This window comes from Meriones unguiculatus, chromosome 1 (assembly GCF_030254825.1).
Source record: "Meriones unguiculatus strain TT.TT164.6M chromosome 1, Bangor_MerUng_6.1, whole genome shotgun sequence".
NCBI classification, from domain to species: domain Eukaryota; kingdom Metazoa; phylum Chordata; class Mammalia; order Rodentia; family Muridae; genus Meriones; species Meriones unguiculatus.
Genome location: NC_083349.1, coordinates 71,800,729 through 71,819,341, shown reverse-complemented (window position 1 = coordinate 71,819,341; position 18,613 = coordinate 71,800,729). Strand labels below are relative to the sequence as shown.

The window sequence follows — 18,613 nt, the reverse complement described above, 5'->3', positions numbered from 1 at the left end:
TGCAAATTCCTCTGTTGAGAATTCTGTCTAGCTCTGCATCCCATTTTTTAATTGGATTATTTGGTTTGTTGGTGTTTAATTTCTTGAGTTCTTTATATATTCTAGATATTAGCCCTCTGTCAGATGTAGGGTTGGTGAAGATCCTTTCCCAATCTGTTATCTGTTGTTTTGTTCTGATGACAGTGTCCTTTGCTTTACAGAAGCTTTTCAGTTTCATGAGGTCCCATTTATTGATTGTTGCTCTGAGAGCCTGTACTGTTGGTGTTTTGTTTAGGATTTTGTCTCCTATGCCAATGAGTTCTAGGCTGTTCCCCACTTTTTCTTCTGACCGATTTAGAGTATCTGGTTTTATGTTGAGGTCTTTGATGCACTTGGACTTTAGTTTTGTGCAGGGTGATAAATGAGAATCTATTTGCATTTTTCTACATGTAGACATCCAGCTAGACCAGCATTTGTTGAAGATGCTTTCTCATTTCCATTGTATGGTTTTGACTTCTTTGTCAAAAATCAAATGTCCATAGGTATGTGGGTATATTTCTGGATTGTCTATTCAATTCCATTGGTTAACCTGTATGTTTTAATGCCAATACCACGTGATTTTTATTACTATTTCTTTGTAGTACAGCTTTGAAATCAGGATGGTGACACCTCCAGAAGTTCTTTTGCTGTACAGGATTGTTTTTCCTACCCTGCTATTTTATTTTTCTCAATTGTGTCAATAAATTGACACAAGCTGACATAGTGGATGTGAAGATAGGATTCATCAATCTGCTCCATACAAGAAACTCACCTCAGCAACAAATATAGATGTTACCTCAGAATAAGGGGCTGAAAAAAAGGACCTCCAGTTAAACGGACCCAAGAAATGAGCAGGAGTAGCCATTTTAATACCTAATAAAATAGACTTTCAACCAAAAGTAAGCAAAAGAGATGGAGAAGGACACTTCACACCCATCAAAGGAAAAATCCACCACAATGACATCTGAATTCTGAGTATTTATGCCCAAATGCAAGGGAACCCACATTCAGATATCTACAGAACATTTCACCCCAATACAAAAGAATATACCTTCGTCTCAGCTCCATACAGAAGCTTCTCCACCATATACTTGGTCACAAAGCAAGCATCAACAGATACAAGGAGATTGAAATAATGCCCTGTATCCTGTCGGACCACCATGGACTAAAGCGGGACCTCAATAACAACAGAAACAACAGAAAGCCTACACACTTACGGAAACTGAATCGACCTGACCACTGGGTCAGGGGAGAAATAAAGAAATTAAAGTCTTTCTAGAATTCAATGAAAATGAAGGAATAGCATACCCAAACTTATGGGAAACAATGAAAGCAGTGCTAAGAGGAAAGTTCAAAGCACTAAGTGCCTACAAGAAGAAATTGGAGAGATCTCATATTAACAACTTAGCAGCACACCTGAAAGTTCTAAAACAAAAAGAAGTGAACACACCAAAGAAGAATAGATGTGAAGAAGTAATCAAAATCAAGGCTGAAATAAAAAAATTAGAAACAAAGAGAACATTACAAAGAATCAATGAAACTAAAAGCTGGTTCTTTGAGAAAATCAACAAGAGAGATAGCTCTTAAAAGACCAACAGTGTCAACTCACCTGGGCCCATGGGGCTCACAGAAACTGAAGCACCAACCTAAGCGCTTGCATGGACGGGACCTAGGCTTATGCTCACGCATCTGATGGAGAGCCCTGTCTTCAGTGCCTTAGCACCTGGAGTGGGGCGGGGCTGACATGGACTTTGTGCCTGCTGTTGGATAACTTCCCTAGCTGGACAGCCTGTCTGGCTCAGTGGAAGATGTGCTTAGTCCTGCTGTGACGTGTGACATGAAGTGCCAGGGTGGGATGGCCTGTGGATAGGGGCATCCCTTCTCTGACAAAGGGAGGGGAGGAAAGGGAAAAGAGGGAGGGAGGGGTACAGGGAAGAGAGGAGGGAGGGGCTGCAATCAGAATGTAAAGTGAATAAGTAATTTTCCTAAAGAGAAAAAGAAGAAGAAAAAACTAATGAAATTATGGGCAGATGACAGAGGAGGAGAACTGCTCTCCAGTGCTCTGGGCGAAGAAAATGTGGGAGAGGGAGAGAGGATGGGGCTGTGAGGAGTTGAGAGAGGGGGCTTCGATCAGGATATAAAATGAATAAATTGTAAAAAAAAAAATCTACAGTTATTCACCCACTTCAGTTGTAAGGTAATTGCGGGGGAAATCCAAGGTAGATAAGGTTGGCTGTACATTGTTTTCTTAAGGGCAGGTTAAACAGACTAAGCACACAGTAGGACAGCAATCTCAAATGACCTCCAAGCATATTAGTAACTCTGTGTTAGAGTCTTAGCAAAATCTCCAGTGTCTTTAAAGGTAAGAGATATTTTCATAATAACAAGTCACCAAAATTTTTATAGAAAACGTCTCTATCAAACAGTTTTTGGGTGGGACATAGGGCATTGAACCCAGAGTCCAGGCCGTGATGAGGGAAAGCCGCGCCTTCCAGCTGAGGCCCCATCTGTGTTTTTGTGGAAAAGCATCTCACTACTCAACACAGTAGGCTCGACCATCGCTGTGTGTAACCTGGGATACACGAGTCTCCTGTTAGCCCTCCATGCCCACCTTGTGCTATGCAGCTTTACTAACATGCTTAAACCTAGCGTGAACAGTGACAACCACACGCCACCGCGTCAGCTGGCGCTGGGGTTAGTATTCAAGCGAAGCTCGGGCTACCTCATGTGGCACAACCACTCTCAGCTGGCCAGGTGCCCAATCCCCAAAGCCCATGCACAAAGAGGAGCTGCAGACGGCTGCGGCACAGGCCAGGTGTGCCGCGTTGCCCCCGAGCAAGCTCAAGAGGAAGGGAAGATGTGACCTGCAGCCACGAACACCTGAGCAGCCCATCTGGACACAGCGGGCTCGAAAAGCAGAACAACAACAACAAGGTGACGATGTTGGTGGACAGGGCGGACCCAAGAAAACACGGGAACAGTGATTTCTCCAACAATGACATCTTACTGTTTAAAAGCTGTTCACTGACTTCCACAAATGTACCAGGGCACGCATGACCCCCATGAGTATGCCCACACATACATGTGCATGTACACACGCACACTCAGTAATAATCAACAAGTTTTTAAAATAAACAGGCAACGAATACAAATTTTTAATGTGGGCAGTGTGGCGTTGCCTGGGCAGGCAGAGAAAGCGGTCCCCGCTGCTCAATGGCAAGTGGGCGGAGCAGCTGGTGAACTCCAGGTCAGAGAGACATCCACACACGTCACACAATGTACATACGTATGCCCAAACACACATGGACCTGCAAATGCATACACATATATGTAAACATATGCATGCAAGGCACACACACACACGAATCTCACGGAAGACTTGTTCCATCAGTATAAGTTAGCTTCATTTTGAAATGAAGAAACTGAACAATGATTCATCAACTGATAGTGTTAAGCAATACATACAATATACCACCAAACTTCAAACTCTTAGCAGCGCTGGATTCTTCTGGGCAATGGTTATAGCCGTCTAACCTAATATAGAGCTATAGATACACATATAAGACCCTAAGAGAGCACTTTTAACCACTAATTACGTAATAAACCATAAATCCTATGATCTAAGGGCAAACTCACACAATCAGCAAGAGGCATCTGTGCAACAGTGACGCTGCGTGTTTGCTGCGGGGGTAACGCATCAGGACTGGGGAGACGGTGCAGAGCTTACAAGCATGAACCGCTGTTCTAGAGAGCCAAAGCTCGGGTCCCAGCAGGTGGCAACAGATACAGCTTTCTGGCTCTTACAATTTAATTGTAGATATTACTACACAATTTACCAATGTGACACGTTGTTTATTGGTTAGGTAATTAATGTGGCCATTAAAAATCAGTTATTTTTATACATCACATGACAGTACAAAGTCACAGACAGCAAGATATCATCTTGCCACCTTTTAGGACCTAAAAGAAAGAGTCAAGGATTATTTAGAGTTTCATAAAAATCTGCGACAATGAATAAGACAGACATCAGTCCTTCATCCCATTCGATTTCCTATTCGCTGTGCAGTCGCTCGACAGATGCGCCACATCAGTAACAAAGATTAATATGGAATAACTGAACTAGCTTTAACTCTGACAGAGGAGTGTGACCCCTAAAGGAAGACGCATTTCTCAAAGCACCATGCCTGTTGAAAGTATACAATCATCATAACAATTTAAATTATTTTATGCTATTATAGAGAGTGAAATGTTGCTTTTCCTGTGTTGGTAAAAGTTTATATAATCAATCATATGCATTTGGCAATACATTCTGACATATGACACCAAAAGTACAACCAACGGGGGCTAGAGTGATGGCTCGGGGAGGAAGAACAGTGTCTGCCCTTCCAGAGGACACAGGTTCAGTTCCCAGCACCCCGTATATGGTACCTAAAAAGCATCCACAGCTCCAGCACCAGGGCATCTACCACCCTCTTCTGGCCTCCAGAGACACTGCACACATGTCACAGGCATACATGTGGCAAAATACAAGATAAAAATGAATAAATCACTTTTTAATTACAAGAAGCCTACATAAAGTAGACTTCATCAGTATGATCAAAATATGAGAGAAATGTCTAAAACATAATTTAAGAAATTAGAGACTTATACTTTTTTTTTAAGATTTATTATTATTATGCATCTGTTAGTGTGTGTGTGTGTGTGTGTGTGCGTGCGCGCGCGCGCGTGCGCGCGCGCGCGCGCGCGTGTGCAAGTGAACTTGGATGCCAAAAGATGGCACCAGAGACCTAGAGATGGAGTTACAGGAAGTGATGAGCCACCTGACACAGGTACTAGGAACTGACCCTCAGGAAGAGGAGACAGTTCCTGACCACTCAATTAACACAAAACTATTATATTTTAAAGGGCATTATGATTTTTTTAAAAGACAGTCTACATTGTGGAAGTATTTGATAATCACAGTTTTATAAGGCTCTTTTATTCTAAATATATAAGATGTCTTACAAGTGCGGGGTGGGGGGGGAAGCAACAATAAAACAAGCCCAATAATAAAAATGGACCAAAGCTCTGAAAATGATTTCCCCAGACACACAATGCCAACAGCACAAACAAACAAAACTGGCACAGAGACAGAAATAGGTATTTATGCTCCCACATGCACTGTGGTGTCAGTCAAAACAAGCAAAAGGCAGATGTAATTCAAGTATCCCTCAAAGGATGGCCAGATAGAGAAAACGTAGTTTAAAAAGAGCAGAAGCTTGCTCAGCCTAAAAGGCGGAGACGGCGGGGGCACATTCTGCACTGATCAAACCTGGAAGACACTGGCTGGTCAGTGAAGAACCAAAACCGTGATTCTCTTCATCTGAGGGATGGGGCAAACGCGGGCACTTGGAGGTGCACAAAGGCTGGAAGATCAGTTCTCAAGGGAAAACTAATCTGGGAGGAAAGTGAGCGTACAGCCCTGCAAATGCATGTGTGTAATGCACACTGACAGGGTGAAAATATTAAACTCCACTTGATGCGCCTTTATCACAACTTAAAATAAAGCCTAATCTTGTTAGTGAGAAAAGGACTTGAATAAGTGTTTCTCGAAATACAAAACAGCAAGAAAGCATGCAGCAAGGTGGCCTTATTATTTACTCACTGAGGGAATGCAGAGCAAAGGTACCATAAGATAGGATTTCATGTCCAAACTGACCATTGAGTAATGGAAATAAGTGTTGGAGTGGACGTGGAGAAATCAGAATCTGTGTGACTGGGAGGAGCATCACAGGGCTCAGCGTCCCTGAAATAACTTGATCGTCTCTTAAACACACGAACACGGAACTTCCACACGCCCAGCAATTCACGTGTGGCATTTCCTAGAGACCAACTGGTAAGAACCAATCAAGCTGAAGCTGGAGATGGTGCCGGTGCCACCCACACCCACAGGGCGGGAGACTGAAAATTCCCAAACACGGGCAGTTGCCTGTTTCCCAAGGGACGAGGACACACTCGCTCTGTGTCCTCCCACAACCTGGTGGTGCTGACGGTGGCTCACATGTTCCTCTCCTACACGCAGGCCCTAAAACCTTACACACCCAAAACCTTAACACGAGAGATATTTGTCCATTTTTTGATAATTTATCTGATATCCCCTCCTCTTTAAAATCCATATAAAAGTATTTCTACTCATTCCCCCAGGAAAACATTCTCGTAAATTGCTCCTTTAACTCTTGCTAAGCCCAACAAGCCTGTCCCCACACTGTTAGTGACCTGGTTCTGGGTGACACCTGTTTCACGTGAACTTGAAAACCTCACGCCTTCTGCTTTTTCTGTAGTCCTATTGTCCTTCCTCCGTCCCCGCCTGTGCCAAGGTTCCTCCTCACTGGCTTGAGACCCGGTCTCTGGTGTTCTCTCCTCCCTTGCCTCCCTGATAATCACACCCAGTGTTGTGGCTTTGTGCATCATCTGAGCTGAAAACTTCTACCTTGGGGCTCTTCCAGAGAGTCCCACCTGCATCTCTCACTACTTAGCCAACACCTCCAATCTGGACTCTAATGACTGTTTTCCATCCCCATCTTTCTAGCTGTAACCAAGCTGAATTCTATAACCACATCAATTCTATAAGAAAAAAACTATTTTTTGTTTTACCACCCTGGTCTTAGCCTCTATCATTGCTCACTCCATATTACAAAAACCTTCCCAGTGAACTTTTAATCTTGACTGTTTACTTAGAAAACAGTACCTAAAAATTCCTTTTTAAGAGTAATCTGTATCATGTCACATCTCCACTCAGAAGTAGCAGTGGTTCTTCTACTCAGAGCACATACTGGAGTTTTTACATTCCCCACAAGGCTATCTTCCTTTTCCTGCTTCCTCACCTCTCCAAACTACATTCCTCCTCATCAATTCATTCAGGCGCTTTGCTTTCTCTCAAATACATCAAAAACTATTTTAAAGTAGATTTGTCATAGCTGTTACTTTGGTCTGGAACATTCTTCTCTCAAAACACAGTAAAAAACTTCATTACTCTCCAGACACAGATGGCAAGATACTTGCTAAGGACACAGGTCACGGGGACGTGGATAGATCTGGAAGCTTCCTATTTCCTCCTGGTTAGCACGCCTACAGTGGAGTAAGCAAAAGCGCTCGCCTGTGCACTGGCCGCCGTTGGTCGGGTCTCCGTAGTACCCTGGCATGCAGTCCTGGCACTGCTTCCCGGTGGTGAGGTTCCTGCACTGCTCACACACGTTGCTGCTGACGCACGTGCTGTGTCCGTTACACTGGCAAGCTGAAGGAGACAGTGGACAGCAGGCGTGACTAACAGCAGAAGGATGCAAAAGTTACTTTTAAAATCTGACTCTACCGGAGTCCAATGCATTACCTGGTTTTAAATACGTAACACAGGCAGCTGAAAGCATCAAGACAAAACAGGGAATGCACCCCACTCATGGTCGCAGTTGACCTAATTACTTATGAGATGTGGGGCTAGAGACAGTGTGAAATACACCAACTATAGCGACGTGAGGAACATTCCATGTACTCAATAGAGTCATGTAAACATTTTATTAAATTATATAAAGACATTAGATCATATAAGCTTCACAAAAAAATGGGAAGTTTTAATGTATCATAAAAATATTAATACTTAGTAACAAATTATAAATACAAAATTATCTTGCAATATATCTTTATTTTGAAAAATGAATTATTATTACTCAGATGAACAAACGGAATCTTTTGAATACAGGTATATCTTCTTAAAAGAAGACAGCCAGCTTTTAAACCATCTGTAAACAAGAAAACCTATTAATAGAAAGTTCAGAATAAAGAAAATCAAATATGCAAGCTAATATATTTAAAATTTCACAATTTTGTTTTCAAGTGTTTTGAAATTCACAAATATGCCTTTCAAAAAGTTAGTGGTCCAAACCTAGTTCAGCACGATCTTTCTGCATCAGCTCTCAACAACAAACTTGGAATTCTTTCATAATAAAAACATGTTGATAAAACTTTTACTATTCTACTTAAATAGTTATGGGGGAGTTCTGTAGATCTATACCACACACAATCATTTCCCTCAGGTTAAAAAAATGAGTATCCACTACACATAAAGAATTGCCTGGGGCTGGAAAGATGGCCCAGTGGTTAAGGGCACTGACTGTTCTTCCAGAGGCTTCCAGAGGACCCAGGTTCAAATCCCAGTACCCACATGGCTGCTCACAACTGTCTGTAACAGCAAGATCTGACACTCTCACATAGATCTACATGCAGGCAAAACAGCAATGCACATAAAACAAAGGTAAATAATTAAAAAACAAAACAAAAAATTACCTGAAGAACTAAAATTAGAAATATGCTCACATACTTTGTGAAATTTCAAACAACATGAAAAAATTATTTACTCTGAATCTGAAGGCTAAGTAAAACAATCACGTCTAACATATCACATAGACCATGGCTGACCAGCAGAGGAATGTCCCTTCAGCAGCCGAAATGTGGGTGTGGTGATAGCCACACACAAAATACACAGGAATGACCAATAACACCTCCTAAAATTAAAAGACCACCCTGGCCAAATGCCAATCAATCTTTCCTGCCCAAATGAGAAAAATCCAAGGGCAGCCAGGAAGCATGCCTCCTGGACCCTGCTCCACATGGCTGTGGATCAATGTGTCACAGGGATCTAATAAAGATGATGCAACACACAGACATGATAGAATTTAGACCCAACTGCAGGAGGAAATTCTGCAAAGGGAGGGTGCTGCCAGCTGTTACAGCTCACATCTAACATACTACCAATGAGGAAGAACAAGGCATGCTGTAAAAAGCCGGACCCCAGCGAAAAGGCGGCAGCAAACACAGAGAAAGGCTGCACCCCCGGGCCTGGGGTCATGCTTCAGTCAACACTTGTACTGACTGCATCAGGAGGCAGCATAACCTGTCACTCAATACTTCTTCAGGATAAACTGCTGTTTCGAATGTCCCAACATCAACATAACCAGAGAACACAAGTAAAACTAAGGCAATCCATCTGCTTTATTTTGCCTACATTTTAAAGCTACCCCAGATGGCTCCTTATTTATAGAAACACAAACAGAAAAAAAAATCAAAATAAAACATAATGGCAAATTCATCATTTAATATGCAAATAAAGAACATAGTTCTGAAATTATGGGCTCTCTGTAAACAGATGTGCAGCATTTAAAAATATCTTCATGACATTATTAGTGAATTTCCAACAGGTTTACATAGAAAGTCAAGGAAAAGAAAGAAAACAACTTACTCAAAACCTTTTTCAATAGATAACTTATATTAAAAGAAAAAGAAATTGTCCAGGTCTAACAATGAGTCGTGGTTTGAAAACAAAAATGATAAAGGCTGAGTGGGGAGGACATCTGAACCGGACATAGGATGGACAAGCGACCATCAGCAGGCACGGGTTCCCAAATCCACCTTGGCCAGGACGTGTAACTGCTGCCACCTCCCAGGAAGGGAGGGACACTGAGTGTGTTTATAAACTGGTTATCACCTGCATGGATTAACAATTTACCAAAGCACACCATCACCAAGGAGACAGAAGACAGCCTGGTATGCCACAAAAGTCAGTGCATTTTTGAAAGGAAGAGGCCGTGCAAAGCCTTTACTCTCTTCCTCGCACCATGTGCTGGACTTAAGTATGTGTTACTACATGATGAAAGAACTCTAAAATCAAAAGTGCATATGACTCATGGGTCTCACAAAGGCAGCTCAGAATGACCCTCCGAAACAGGTCTGCAACTCTTATCAGCTGCACACTCCACAGGACAGAGACAAATGAACACACTCCTTCCTGGAAAGGACTAGTCGGTCAGTGTGTTACACTTTTTCTTTTCTTTTTTCAAAATTTTATTTTATGTTTTTGGTATCTTGCCTGCTTGTGAGTCTGTGCAGTGCGTGTTCAATGCCCGTGGGGCCCAGAAGACAGCAATGGATCCCTAGAACGCAGTTACACTTGATTGTGAGCAGCCAGGAGTGCCGGGAATCCACCCCAGACCTTGTGGAAGTACAACCGGGGAATCTTAAACATTGGGACACACACACACACACACACACACACACACACACACCTAAGGAGAGGAAGGGGAAAAGACATGATCAGCAGGCCAAGAAGGGCTTGGCTGGAGAGTAAGAGCAGAGAGACATCAGCTACAGATGTAGACATGAAGCCTGTGAAGAGGTGACAGCTTCTCGTCAAACATGAGAAGAGAAAACTGAGTGAGGCCTGCGAGGTGCTGGTTAGAAGCAGTGTCTTTGAGCTTACTTCATAGTTTAGTCACTTCTTCACAGTGTCTCACAGTAAGCCTGACTGAAAGCGACCAGCCACAACCACACCACAGCCCGAACACTGGACTGCACTAAAATTTATTCTGGCAAAATAATTAATCACTTTTTAACTTACACTCCCACAGTTTTGAGACAGAGAACAAATTTTCACAGAAATTGTGACCAGAAAGCAACACAAAAAAACCTCTAATCCAACTCCCAAGAACCTTTGCTCCTGTCTGAAATCTCAGGAGCACTGTGAAGTGCTTGCACACCTGGGACCTCACTCCAGCCTGCAGCAAAGGCTTCTCAGTCACACAGCCTGCCGTCTGGCACCAGATTTTTAATTTTTCTACAAATGTGTCAAAGCCCCTGAGGAAATCAATTAAAGGCTGGAATGTTATTCTGGCTTATGGTTCATCATGGTCAGCAAGTACAGCAACACACATCGTGGCAATCAAAAGAAAAGAAAGCGCGGCCACCGGCTCACTTTGTCCATTTTCCCTCCAATTCCCTGTAGGCCCCCTGGGAGATGGTGAGAGCACTCTCAGGGCTTCTTCCCTCCCACTAATCCTCTGGAGAATCGCCCTCCCAGACATCAGGATGCCTGCTGTCCTGCAGGCCACCTCTCAGTAGAAGCAAGTTGTAAAGAAGACTAGACATCTAACTAATTTAACAGGCTGGCTCTAACGGTAACTTCTGGCTGAAGAAACACACGTCTCAGATCTCTGCACGTTCCGAGCAGCAATGTGTGGCCTAAACACAGCCTTATCACTACATCACGACTGCATCACACTGTCTCCTCAAATCCTGACCATGTTAAAAACTATTTCATATTTGAATTGAAGGTGGTTGGTGACTATCTCATCACAGGCAATTATTTTTAAGGATGACCTCTGTTGCATTTTTATCTTTGTTTATTTCTCCTGAATGCTGAATGGCTTCTTTGTTCTCATCTTCTATTTGTTGGTTCTGTCTTGCATGTTTAACCTCTTTAATGTGCTCACGGGATCTTGAGTTCCAATGACTACATTTTTTCTTCTGTAAGCCTCCTTGATTACTTTTCTAAAACTACTAGGCATTCAACTGATAACCTGTAAAGGCGACACAGTAATCTACCATGGAGCTACATCCCAATACGGTTTTTTGACAAAGGCAGTTATGCACTGCCTATGGAACCACGCAGAGCACTTCCTCACCTCTGCAAAGCTCACGCGATGCCTGTAAGAAGAAATCCCTACCCCCTCACCTGACCCATAACTACTGCTCCATCCACACCGCGTGGACTGTGTCTGGTTGTCCTTTAAAGTTGACATGGCCGCCTCTCAGTGAGCAAATGACAGGTAAAATGCAACCACCACGTTCTGTGCAGCCTTCTGGGAGGAGGCTTTTGGTTGTTACTTTGTTTTGTTTTTCACATTCACTTGGTTCTATGGTCTCAGTCTGAGCATCTCATTTAAAGCCACTCTGGGTAGCTCTCAGTGTTTCTGCCACTGGGCCTTCACTGGTTCCAAGGAAAACTGTCTGTCAGAATGGGTGGATAGCTCAGAAGTACAGGGTTAGCCCATGGGGCATCAGGAAGATACACAGTAGTGGATAAGCACCCAGCCTCGGAGCAACAACTTCCCATGTCACCAGAGGGTCTGAGAGCCACACTCCTGGGTGACAGCCAGCCTGATGACACACTTATCCTTCATTTTCTAGCCCCATTTGTACGTCCTCTTCATTCCTTCACTTATGCCTCTTAGAAGCAGCTAAATAAAGGGGCTCGCCCTGCCTGTCGCCTCTCCTGCACTCATCACCCGGGTACCCAGACAATCTTCTTCTCCTCCAGACTTTCATCAGCGTTAACCTCCCAGCAAAGCTTTGCCTTGCACAAGCAAGCTTCAATCTCCTCTCACTGACTAGGACTCACCTATCACACAACCTCACAAACTTATTTCAAGAAACACGTGTTCTCTGTGAGTGCAGCAATTTTTTAAGCCAATGTATTAACTATTATGTTTCTAGTACCTAAAACACTATATATACCATTTAGTACATAGAATGTACTCAGAAAACAAGTATAGAGCAAACTGATTTTTCAAGGTCAACTCTCTTCCAACATATAAGCACAGAATAAGGAATACAGAAACATGCATGCAAAGAGTCCCTGAAAAACTTCAAAGCGATCCTCAAATTTGAAGAGTAGTGAACACCAATGGTGACTCTCAAAATAAGGGTCTACCATGGATGTTCAGGGTGTCACTTCCACACTCACCATGAGGTTTACTGGAAACACTGAAGAGTATGAGAATGCTAAGATACTGTAATGATACGATACGAGAATTCTAAGATATTACAATGACACCATAACATCGATCCGTGCATTCGGAGAACATGAAAGTTTTGTTACCTGGACACTGGATAAAGGACCACTCATAGTTCTTTTCTTTGGGGCAAAGACTGGGGTCGAGAGCCACGTCGCTGCTGTGAGTTCCACCAAGCTTCACCGGCCCCCGTGAGGAGCCTTCAATGCAGCGCCCTCTTCCTGTGTTACTAGGGTCATTGCACCAGCCGCATCCAGGCTGCCCCAAGCACTGTCCACAGGTTCTTAATCCGGAGCAATTTTGAGCTGCAAGACAGAAGCGTTAAAAACAAGTTTGATTTTTACAACCACGCAGAACTGTATGCGTCAGAAAATGTGATAAGAAAAAAAGTTAAAATGTCATCTGTAGTTACAGAAATATTTTCACATAAATACCTACGAGATAAGAAAACTCATAATACACACGTATATGTATACAAATAAGTATGCATAATACTTGTCATGAATAAAGAGAAGATAAATTGGATGGTAAGGTTAAAAAACATGGTAACTATGACACACAAAAAAACTTAAGTCTGCACTTGAAGATTCTGCACATCTGGCCAGTATGTAGAAGAACTGAGCCAGGGCCTAGAAAACACCAGACACTCGATGCAAAATGTCAGAGTCCAGAATTCACTGAGTAGTTTATTCCTTGCGGGCTGTTTGAGAGCCAAGAACCTGGGAGAGCTGGAGTGAGGAAGCTGTAGATAAGAACCTTCTTATGTTGTAATGAGAAATAAAATACAGCTTATTTAACCGTGTAGACAGGTAACTCATGGCATGCAGTGTTTTCTGTTCCAGGGTTACATCTTCTTGGGTCCTCAAAATCCACAGCTCTAAATGGGATGTCTCCACTAAATGTCTCTCTCCAGGGCTCAGGGAACCCCACAGAAGAGGAGGCAGAAAAGAGGCCAGAGGGATGGAGGACACCAGGAGAACAGGCCCTCTCATCAACTAGGCAAGGCTCATTAAAGTCTGAAGCAGGAACACAGGGCCTCTCTGTGCATCTGTTATAACTTTCAGGTTAGTTTTCTTATGGGACTCTAGAGTGTGTGAACAAGTGGGTCTCTGACTCCTGTGCCTGCTCTCGGGGCTCTTTTCCTTCTGTTAGGTTGCCACGTCCAGCCTCAATGTGATGGTTTTTGTTCTATATTGTTATGTTTTGTTTTGTCATGTTTGATTGTTATCTCTTAGAAGTCTGTTCTTTTGTAAGGAAAGACAAAAAGGGAGTGGATCAGAGGTGCGCAGGTCGGGGGGGAAGGAGGACGGGAGGGGGAACCGGGAGGAACAGTGGGAGGGTAAACTGTAATCAGGATATACTATATGAGTAAAGGATCAGTTTTCAATAAAAGGGGTTGGGGAAGAAAGTGGTATCTCCCAGTGCGCAGGGATAAAGGGCAATCCCTTTAACAGACACTTAGCAACTGAACATTTCATACACTGCCACATCTCCCCTGTTTCCTTTTCCCTTATATCTGTGATGACGGATAGTTCATGTACGTAACCATTGACGGTTATGCTGATTGTCTTCAAAACTGTATTGTAAGTTTTAGAAACAATAAAAAATAACAAAATAATAAATGATAAAAAAGAAACACTACCAAACCTCACATAGGCACAATCAAGTTACCGCGATGTTCCAATTGATGAGTGTCATGTGATGAAATAAACTGACTTCATCACACCCAAGATCAGATCGTCTAATGGTCTCACAGTCTAAGGGGAGTCCCAAGAAAACTTGTATTCTCAATTTTTGTATTCTCAAAAATTAAGGGTCCATAGATGTGAGCATTTATTTCTGGGTCTTCAATTCAATTCCACTGATCAATGTGCCTGCTCTGTGCCAACATCATAGCTTTGTAATATATCTTGGAAACAGAGACAGTAATACCTCCCGAAGATCTTTTATTATTCAGGACTGTTTCAGCTATCTTGGGCTTTTTGTGTTTTCATATGAACCTGAAAGCTGTCCTTTCAAGAACTGTAAAAAATTGTCTTGGAATGTTGCTGGGGACTGCACTGAATCTGTAGATTGCTTTTTGCAGGACGATCATTTTTACTATAGTAATCCTACTAATCTTGAGCATAGGAGATCCTTTCATCTTCTGATACCTTCTTTTTCCCATTATGTTGTTATTTTTACTTCGTTATTCACTTTACATCTCAGTCTTAGCCCCCTCCCCTTCTCTTTGTCCCTCCCTTATCTCCCTACGCCCCCTCCTCTGCCCCTCAGAAAAGGGGAGACACATACACACCCGCAAACCCACCCCAGCACATCCAGTCTCTCAGGATTGTGTACTTCCTCTTTCAGTGTCCTGGCAAGGCAGCCCTGCCAGGGTGAACAGATCAGAAAGCATGCAACAGAGATTTTGTCAGAGACAGCCCCCATCCTCTTTCTGGGGGACCGTGGAGGCTAAGCTGCCTGTTGGGTATATATGTGAAGAGTCTAGGTCCAGTCCCTGCATGGTCGTTGGTTGGTGCTTCAGTATCCGCAAGTCCCTCTGGGCCCAGGTTAGTTGGGACTGTTGCTCTTCTTGCAGAGATCCTGTGCCCTCCGAGTTCTTGTATCCTTCCCCCACTCTTCCACAAGGCTCGATATACTCCACCCAATGCTTGGCTGTGAGTTTCAGTTTCTGTTTCTACCTTCTGGGTGGAGCCTCTTAGAGAACAGCCACGGTAGGCTCCCATCTGCAAAGACTGTAGAGCGTCATCAACAGTGTCAGGCCATGGGGTGGCCTCTCTCCCATGGGGTGGGTCTCAGGTTGGGCCAGGCATCGGTTGTTCTCTGCTCTCTGTTAATCCCAGCATATCCTGAGGGCAGGGTAAATTCTGGGTGGAAGTTTTTGTAAGTGGGTTGGTTTTCCCCTCTCCACAGTCCTGACAGGTTAGAGGGTGGCCTCTCCATCTCCATGACTCACACCACAGGGGTTTCGGCTAGAGTCACCCTCTTATCCCCCCAGGAGCCCACCCTGTTGCAGGTTTCCAGCTTGTCTAAGAGATGCCCTGCCCTTGCTTACCCCCTCTCTGCAATCCCTCTGTCCTCTCGCCCTGCTCACCCTACATCTGATTTCTACCCTCATTTCCCTCAGTGTTCCCTCTCCTAATCCTGTCCTCTCTCTTCACCCACTGACTACTCTATTTCCCCTGCTGAGAATCAAGTATCCTCCCTTGGGCCCTCCTTGTTTCTTAGCTTCTTTGGGTCTGTGACTTGTAGTATGGTTATCCTATACTATATGGCTTACTATCCACCTATAAGTGAGTACATACCATGTGTGTCTTCCTGGGTCTGGGTTACCTCACTCAGGATGATCCATTTGCCTGCAAATTTCATGATTTCCTTGTTTTTACTAGCTGGGTAGTATTCCATTGTGTAAATGTGCCACTGTTTCTTTATCCATTCTTCAGTTGAGGGACATCTGATATCTTCTTAAATTTCTTTCTTCAGTGTCTTAAATTTTTTATCATACAAGTCTTTCGCTTGCTTGGTTAGTTACCCAAAGAGGCTGTTGTGAAGGGTATTGTTTCCCAATTTCCTTCTCAGTGTTTCTATCTATATCCAGGAGTGCTACACTACACTACTGATTTCTGCGAGTTAATCTTTTATCTAAATACTTTGCTAAAAGTGTTTATCAGCCATAGGCATTTCTTGGAACTTTAGGATCACTTACTAGAGTATCATCTGCAAATAAGAGACTTGGACTTCTTCCTTACCAACTAACTGTGATCTCATTATCACCTTCAGTTGTCTTGTTGCTCTAGCTAAGTAAGACTTCAAGCACGATATTAAATAGGTACAGAGAAAGCAGGCAGCCTTGTCTTGTTCCAGATTGTAGTGGAATTACTTTGAGTTTCTCTTCATCAAGTTGATGCTGGTTATGGGCTTACACTAAGCTACCTTCATTGTATTTACGTTATGGCCCACATATCCTAATATCTCCAGGACTTTCATCATGAAATAGTGCTGGATTTTGTCAAAGGCCTTTTCTGCATCTAGTGAGAGGATCATGTGGTTTTTGTCTTCCAGTGTGCCTGTTTATGTGGTGGATTACATTTATCCATTTACACACGTACATGCAGGGCCTACATAGGTCTGCACCAGGCTCTCTGCGTGTATATATAATGGCTTCCAGATTAATATGGAACTCCTGAGTGTGTGAATGAGTGGGTCTCTGGTTCTTGTGCCTTCTCTTAGGGCTTTTCCTTCTGTTTGTTTGTTTGTTTGTTTGTTTGTTTGACTAATTCTGAGATGTCAGATTATATTATATTATATTATATTATATTATATTATATTATATTATATCATATTATATCATATTATATCATATCATATTATTATATCATACTATATTATCCCAAGTGTGTCTGTTTATTTTCTAATGAGAGACAGAAAGGGGTGGATCTGGGTGGAAGGGAAGAAGAGGAAGAAATGGGAGGAGTAGAGGTAGGAGAAACTCTAAATCAGGATGTATTATGTGTGGAAAAAAATATTTTCAGTAAAAGGAAAAAAAATAAAAGAATGGTCCCCATGGGCTCATACATTTGAATGCTTGCTTCCCAGTTAGTAGCATTGTTTAGGAAGGATTCGGAGCTGTGTCACCTTTGAGGTTTCAAAAGCCCTTTTTCTTTTTCTCCTGCCCCCACCCTCACCCCATGTCACCAAGTGCTTGTGGGCCTGATGTAAGCCGTCAGGCCTGCCTACCTGCCACCAAGCTCCCTGCTGTGATGACTGTGGACTAACCCAAAGAAACTGTAAGCAAGCCCTCAATTAAGTGCTTCCTTCAATGATTTTTAAGGAGGTTCAAGGAAAAGAGTGCTGCTTGCTTGCCTGTGCCGGCTTCTCATTGATGGATACATCCTTCTATGCTGCAACTGCCACTCTTCATTTAAACCAGACTCCGCTTCACAGGGTCCCAGCATGGACTGAAGACCGGTGACTCTCTAGGAACCCGAGGCCTTCAACACTAATGGTGCTGCTCGGTAAGTGACTCCTGCACTGAGCACTATGTGGCCGTGTGGACCACCACGTAGGACCGCCCAGCTGCAATGGTTCTTCATCGCTCTAGCAAACCCTCCCTTACATGTATCCCTATGGTCGCACTCCTCTAGATAACACTGCTGAGACATCTCCAGCTTCTCTCGGCTGCCATCACCAGCTCACGTCCACAAGAAGTCTTACTATGCAGTTTCACCACCTACACACACCTTTCTTTACAATACAGTGTATAGCTGATCTAGCAATGTAAGGAAACGCTTAGACAAACACGAAGTGAGCATCCTACAAAACAACTAGTGTCAATTCTTCAGGAGTATCACCCGCCTAAATAAAAAGGGGGTGGAGGGAAGGAGAGCGTACCAAGGAACACTTAGACGCCAAACAGCACTGTCGAGAAACTCAGAGTTCAGGGCATGGGTCCAACATGGCGGTAAAATGGTCATAGCTAGTAGATTCAGAAGGACACACACTGCAGGTCAGAGACTAATACACAGATCCCAGACTTCCTTGTGGCAGTGCTTTCCCCGTTATCTTAGCGCCCTGTGCACCAAGTGTCTCCACCTGTACTCACGCGAGCAGGTGGCGGTCTGCCACTCGAGGCACTGTCCGTAGGGGAAGGAGATGATGTACGCGTTGGAGTCCACGCAGCGCTTGGTGCTGCCGCACCACATACACTCCATGCCATTGCTGGTGCAGTTGGAACAGGACGTCCTCAGGGAACACGGCTTCTTGCATGGCCTTGCATTCTGATTCGGACTGACTGCAGCAAATCAGGAACGGCAGTTATTTGGTAACTTCGTTTTCTAAATTAATCTCTATTTTTCAATTGCATGTCTGGGTGCCCTGATCATGCAGGTACGCCACCTCCGGCTTCCCTGGTGCCTGCAGTGGCCAGAAGGGGAGGAGTCGCCACATCAGGAACAGATGTGAGAGGTGGTTATGAGCTGCCATGTGGGTGCTGAGAC

General features: G+C 43.6%; 1 protein-coding gene across 9 annotated transcripts in view; it reads right to left on the bottom strand.

The window, feature by feature from the left end:
- Positions 1-18,613, bottom strand: part of Atrnl1 (attractin like 1) — a 563,418-nt gene that overhangs the window by 449,748 nt on the left and 95,057 nt on the right. For 8 of the 9 annotated variants that reach the window (XM_060391717.1, XM_060391720.1, XM_060391724.1 and 5 more), the window contains exons 17-19: positions 18,220-18,408; positions 12,701-12,919; positions 7,154-7,291 (exon numbers count right to left, since the gene is read on the bottom strand). In XM_060391717.1, the coding sequence (XP_060247700.1) occupies positions 7,154-7,291; positions 12,701-12,919; positions 18,220-18,408 (546 nt within the window). The remainder of the gene's footprint in view (positions 1-7,153; positions 7,292-12,700; positions 12,920-18,219; positions 18,409-18,613) is intronic. The other variant, XM_060391732.1, reaches the window with a different exon arrangement.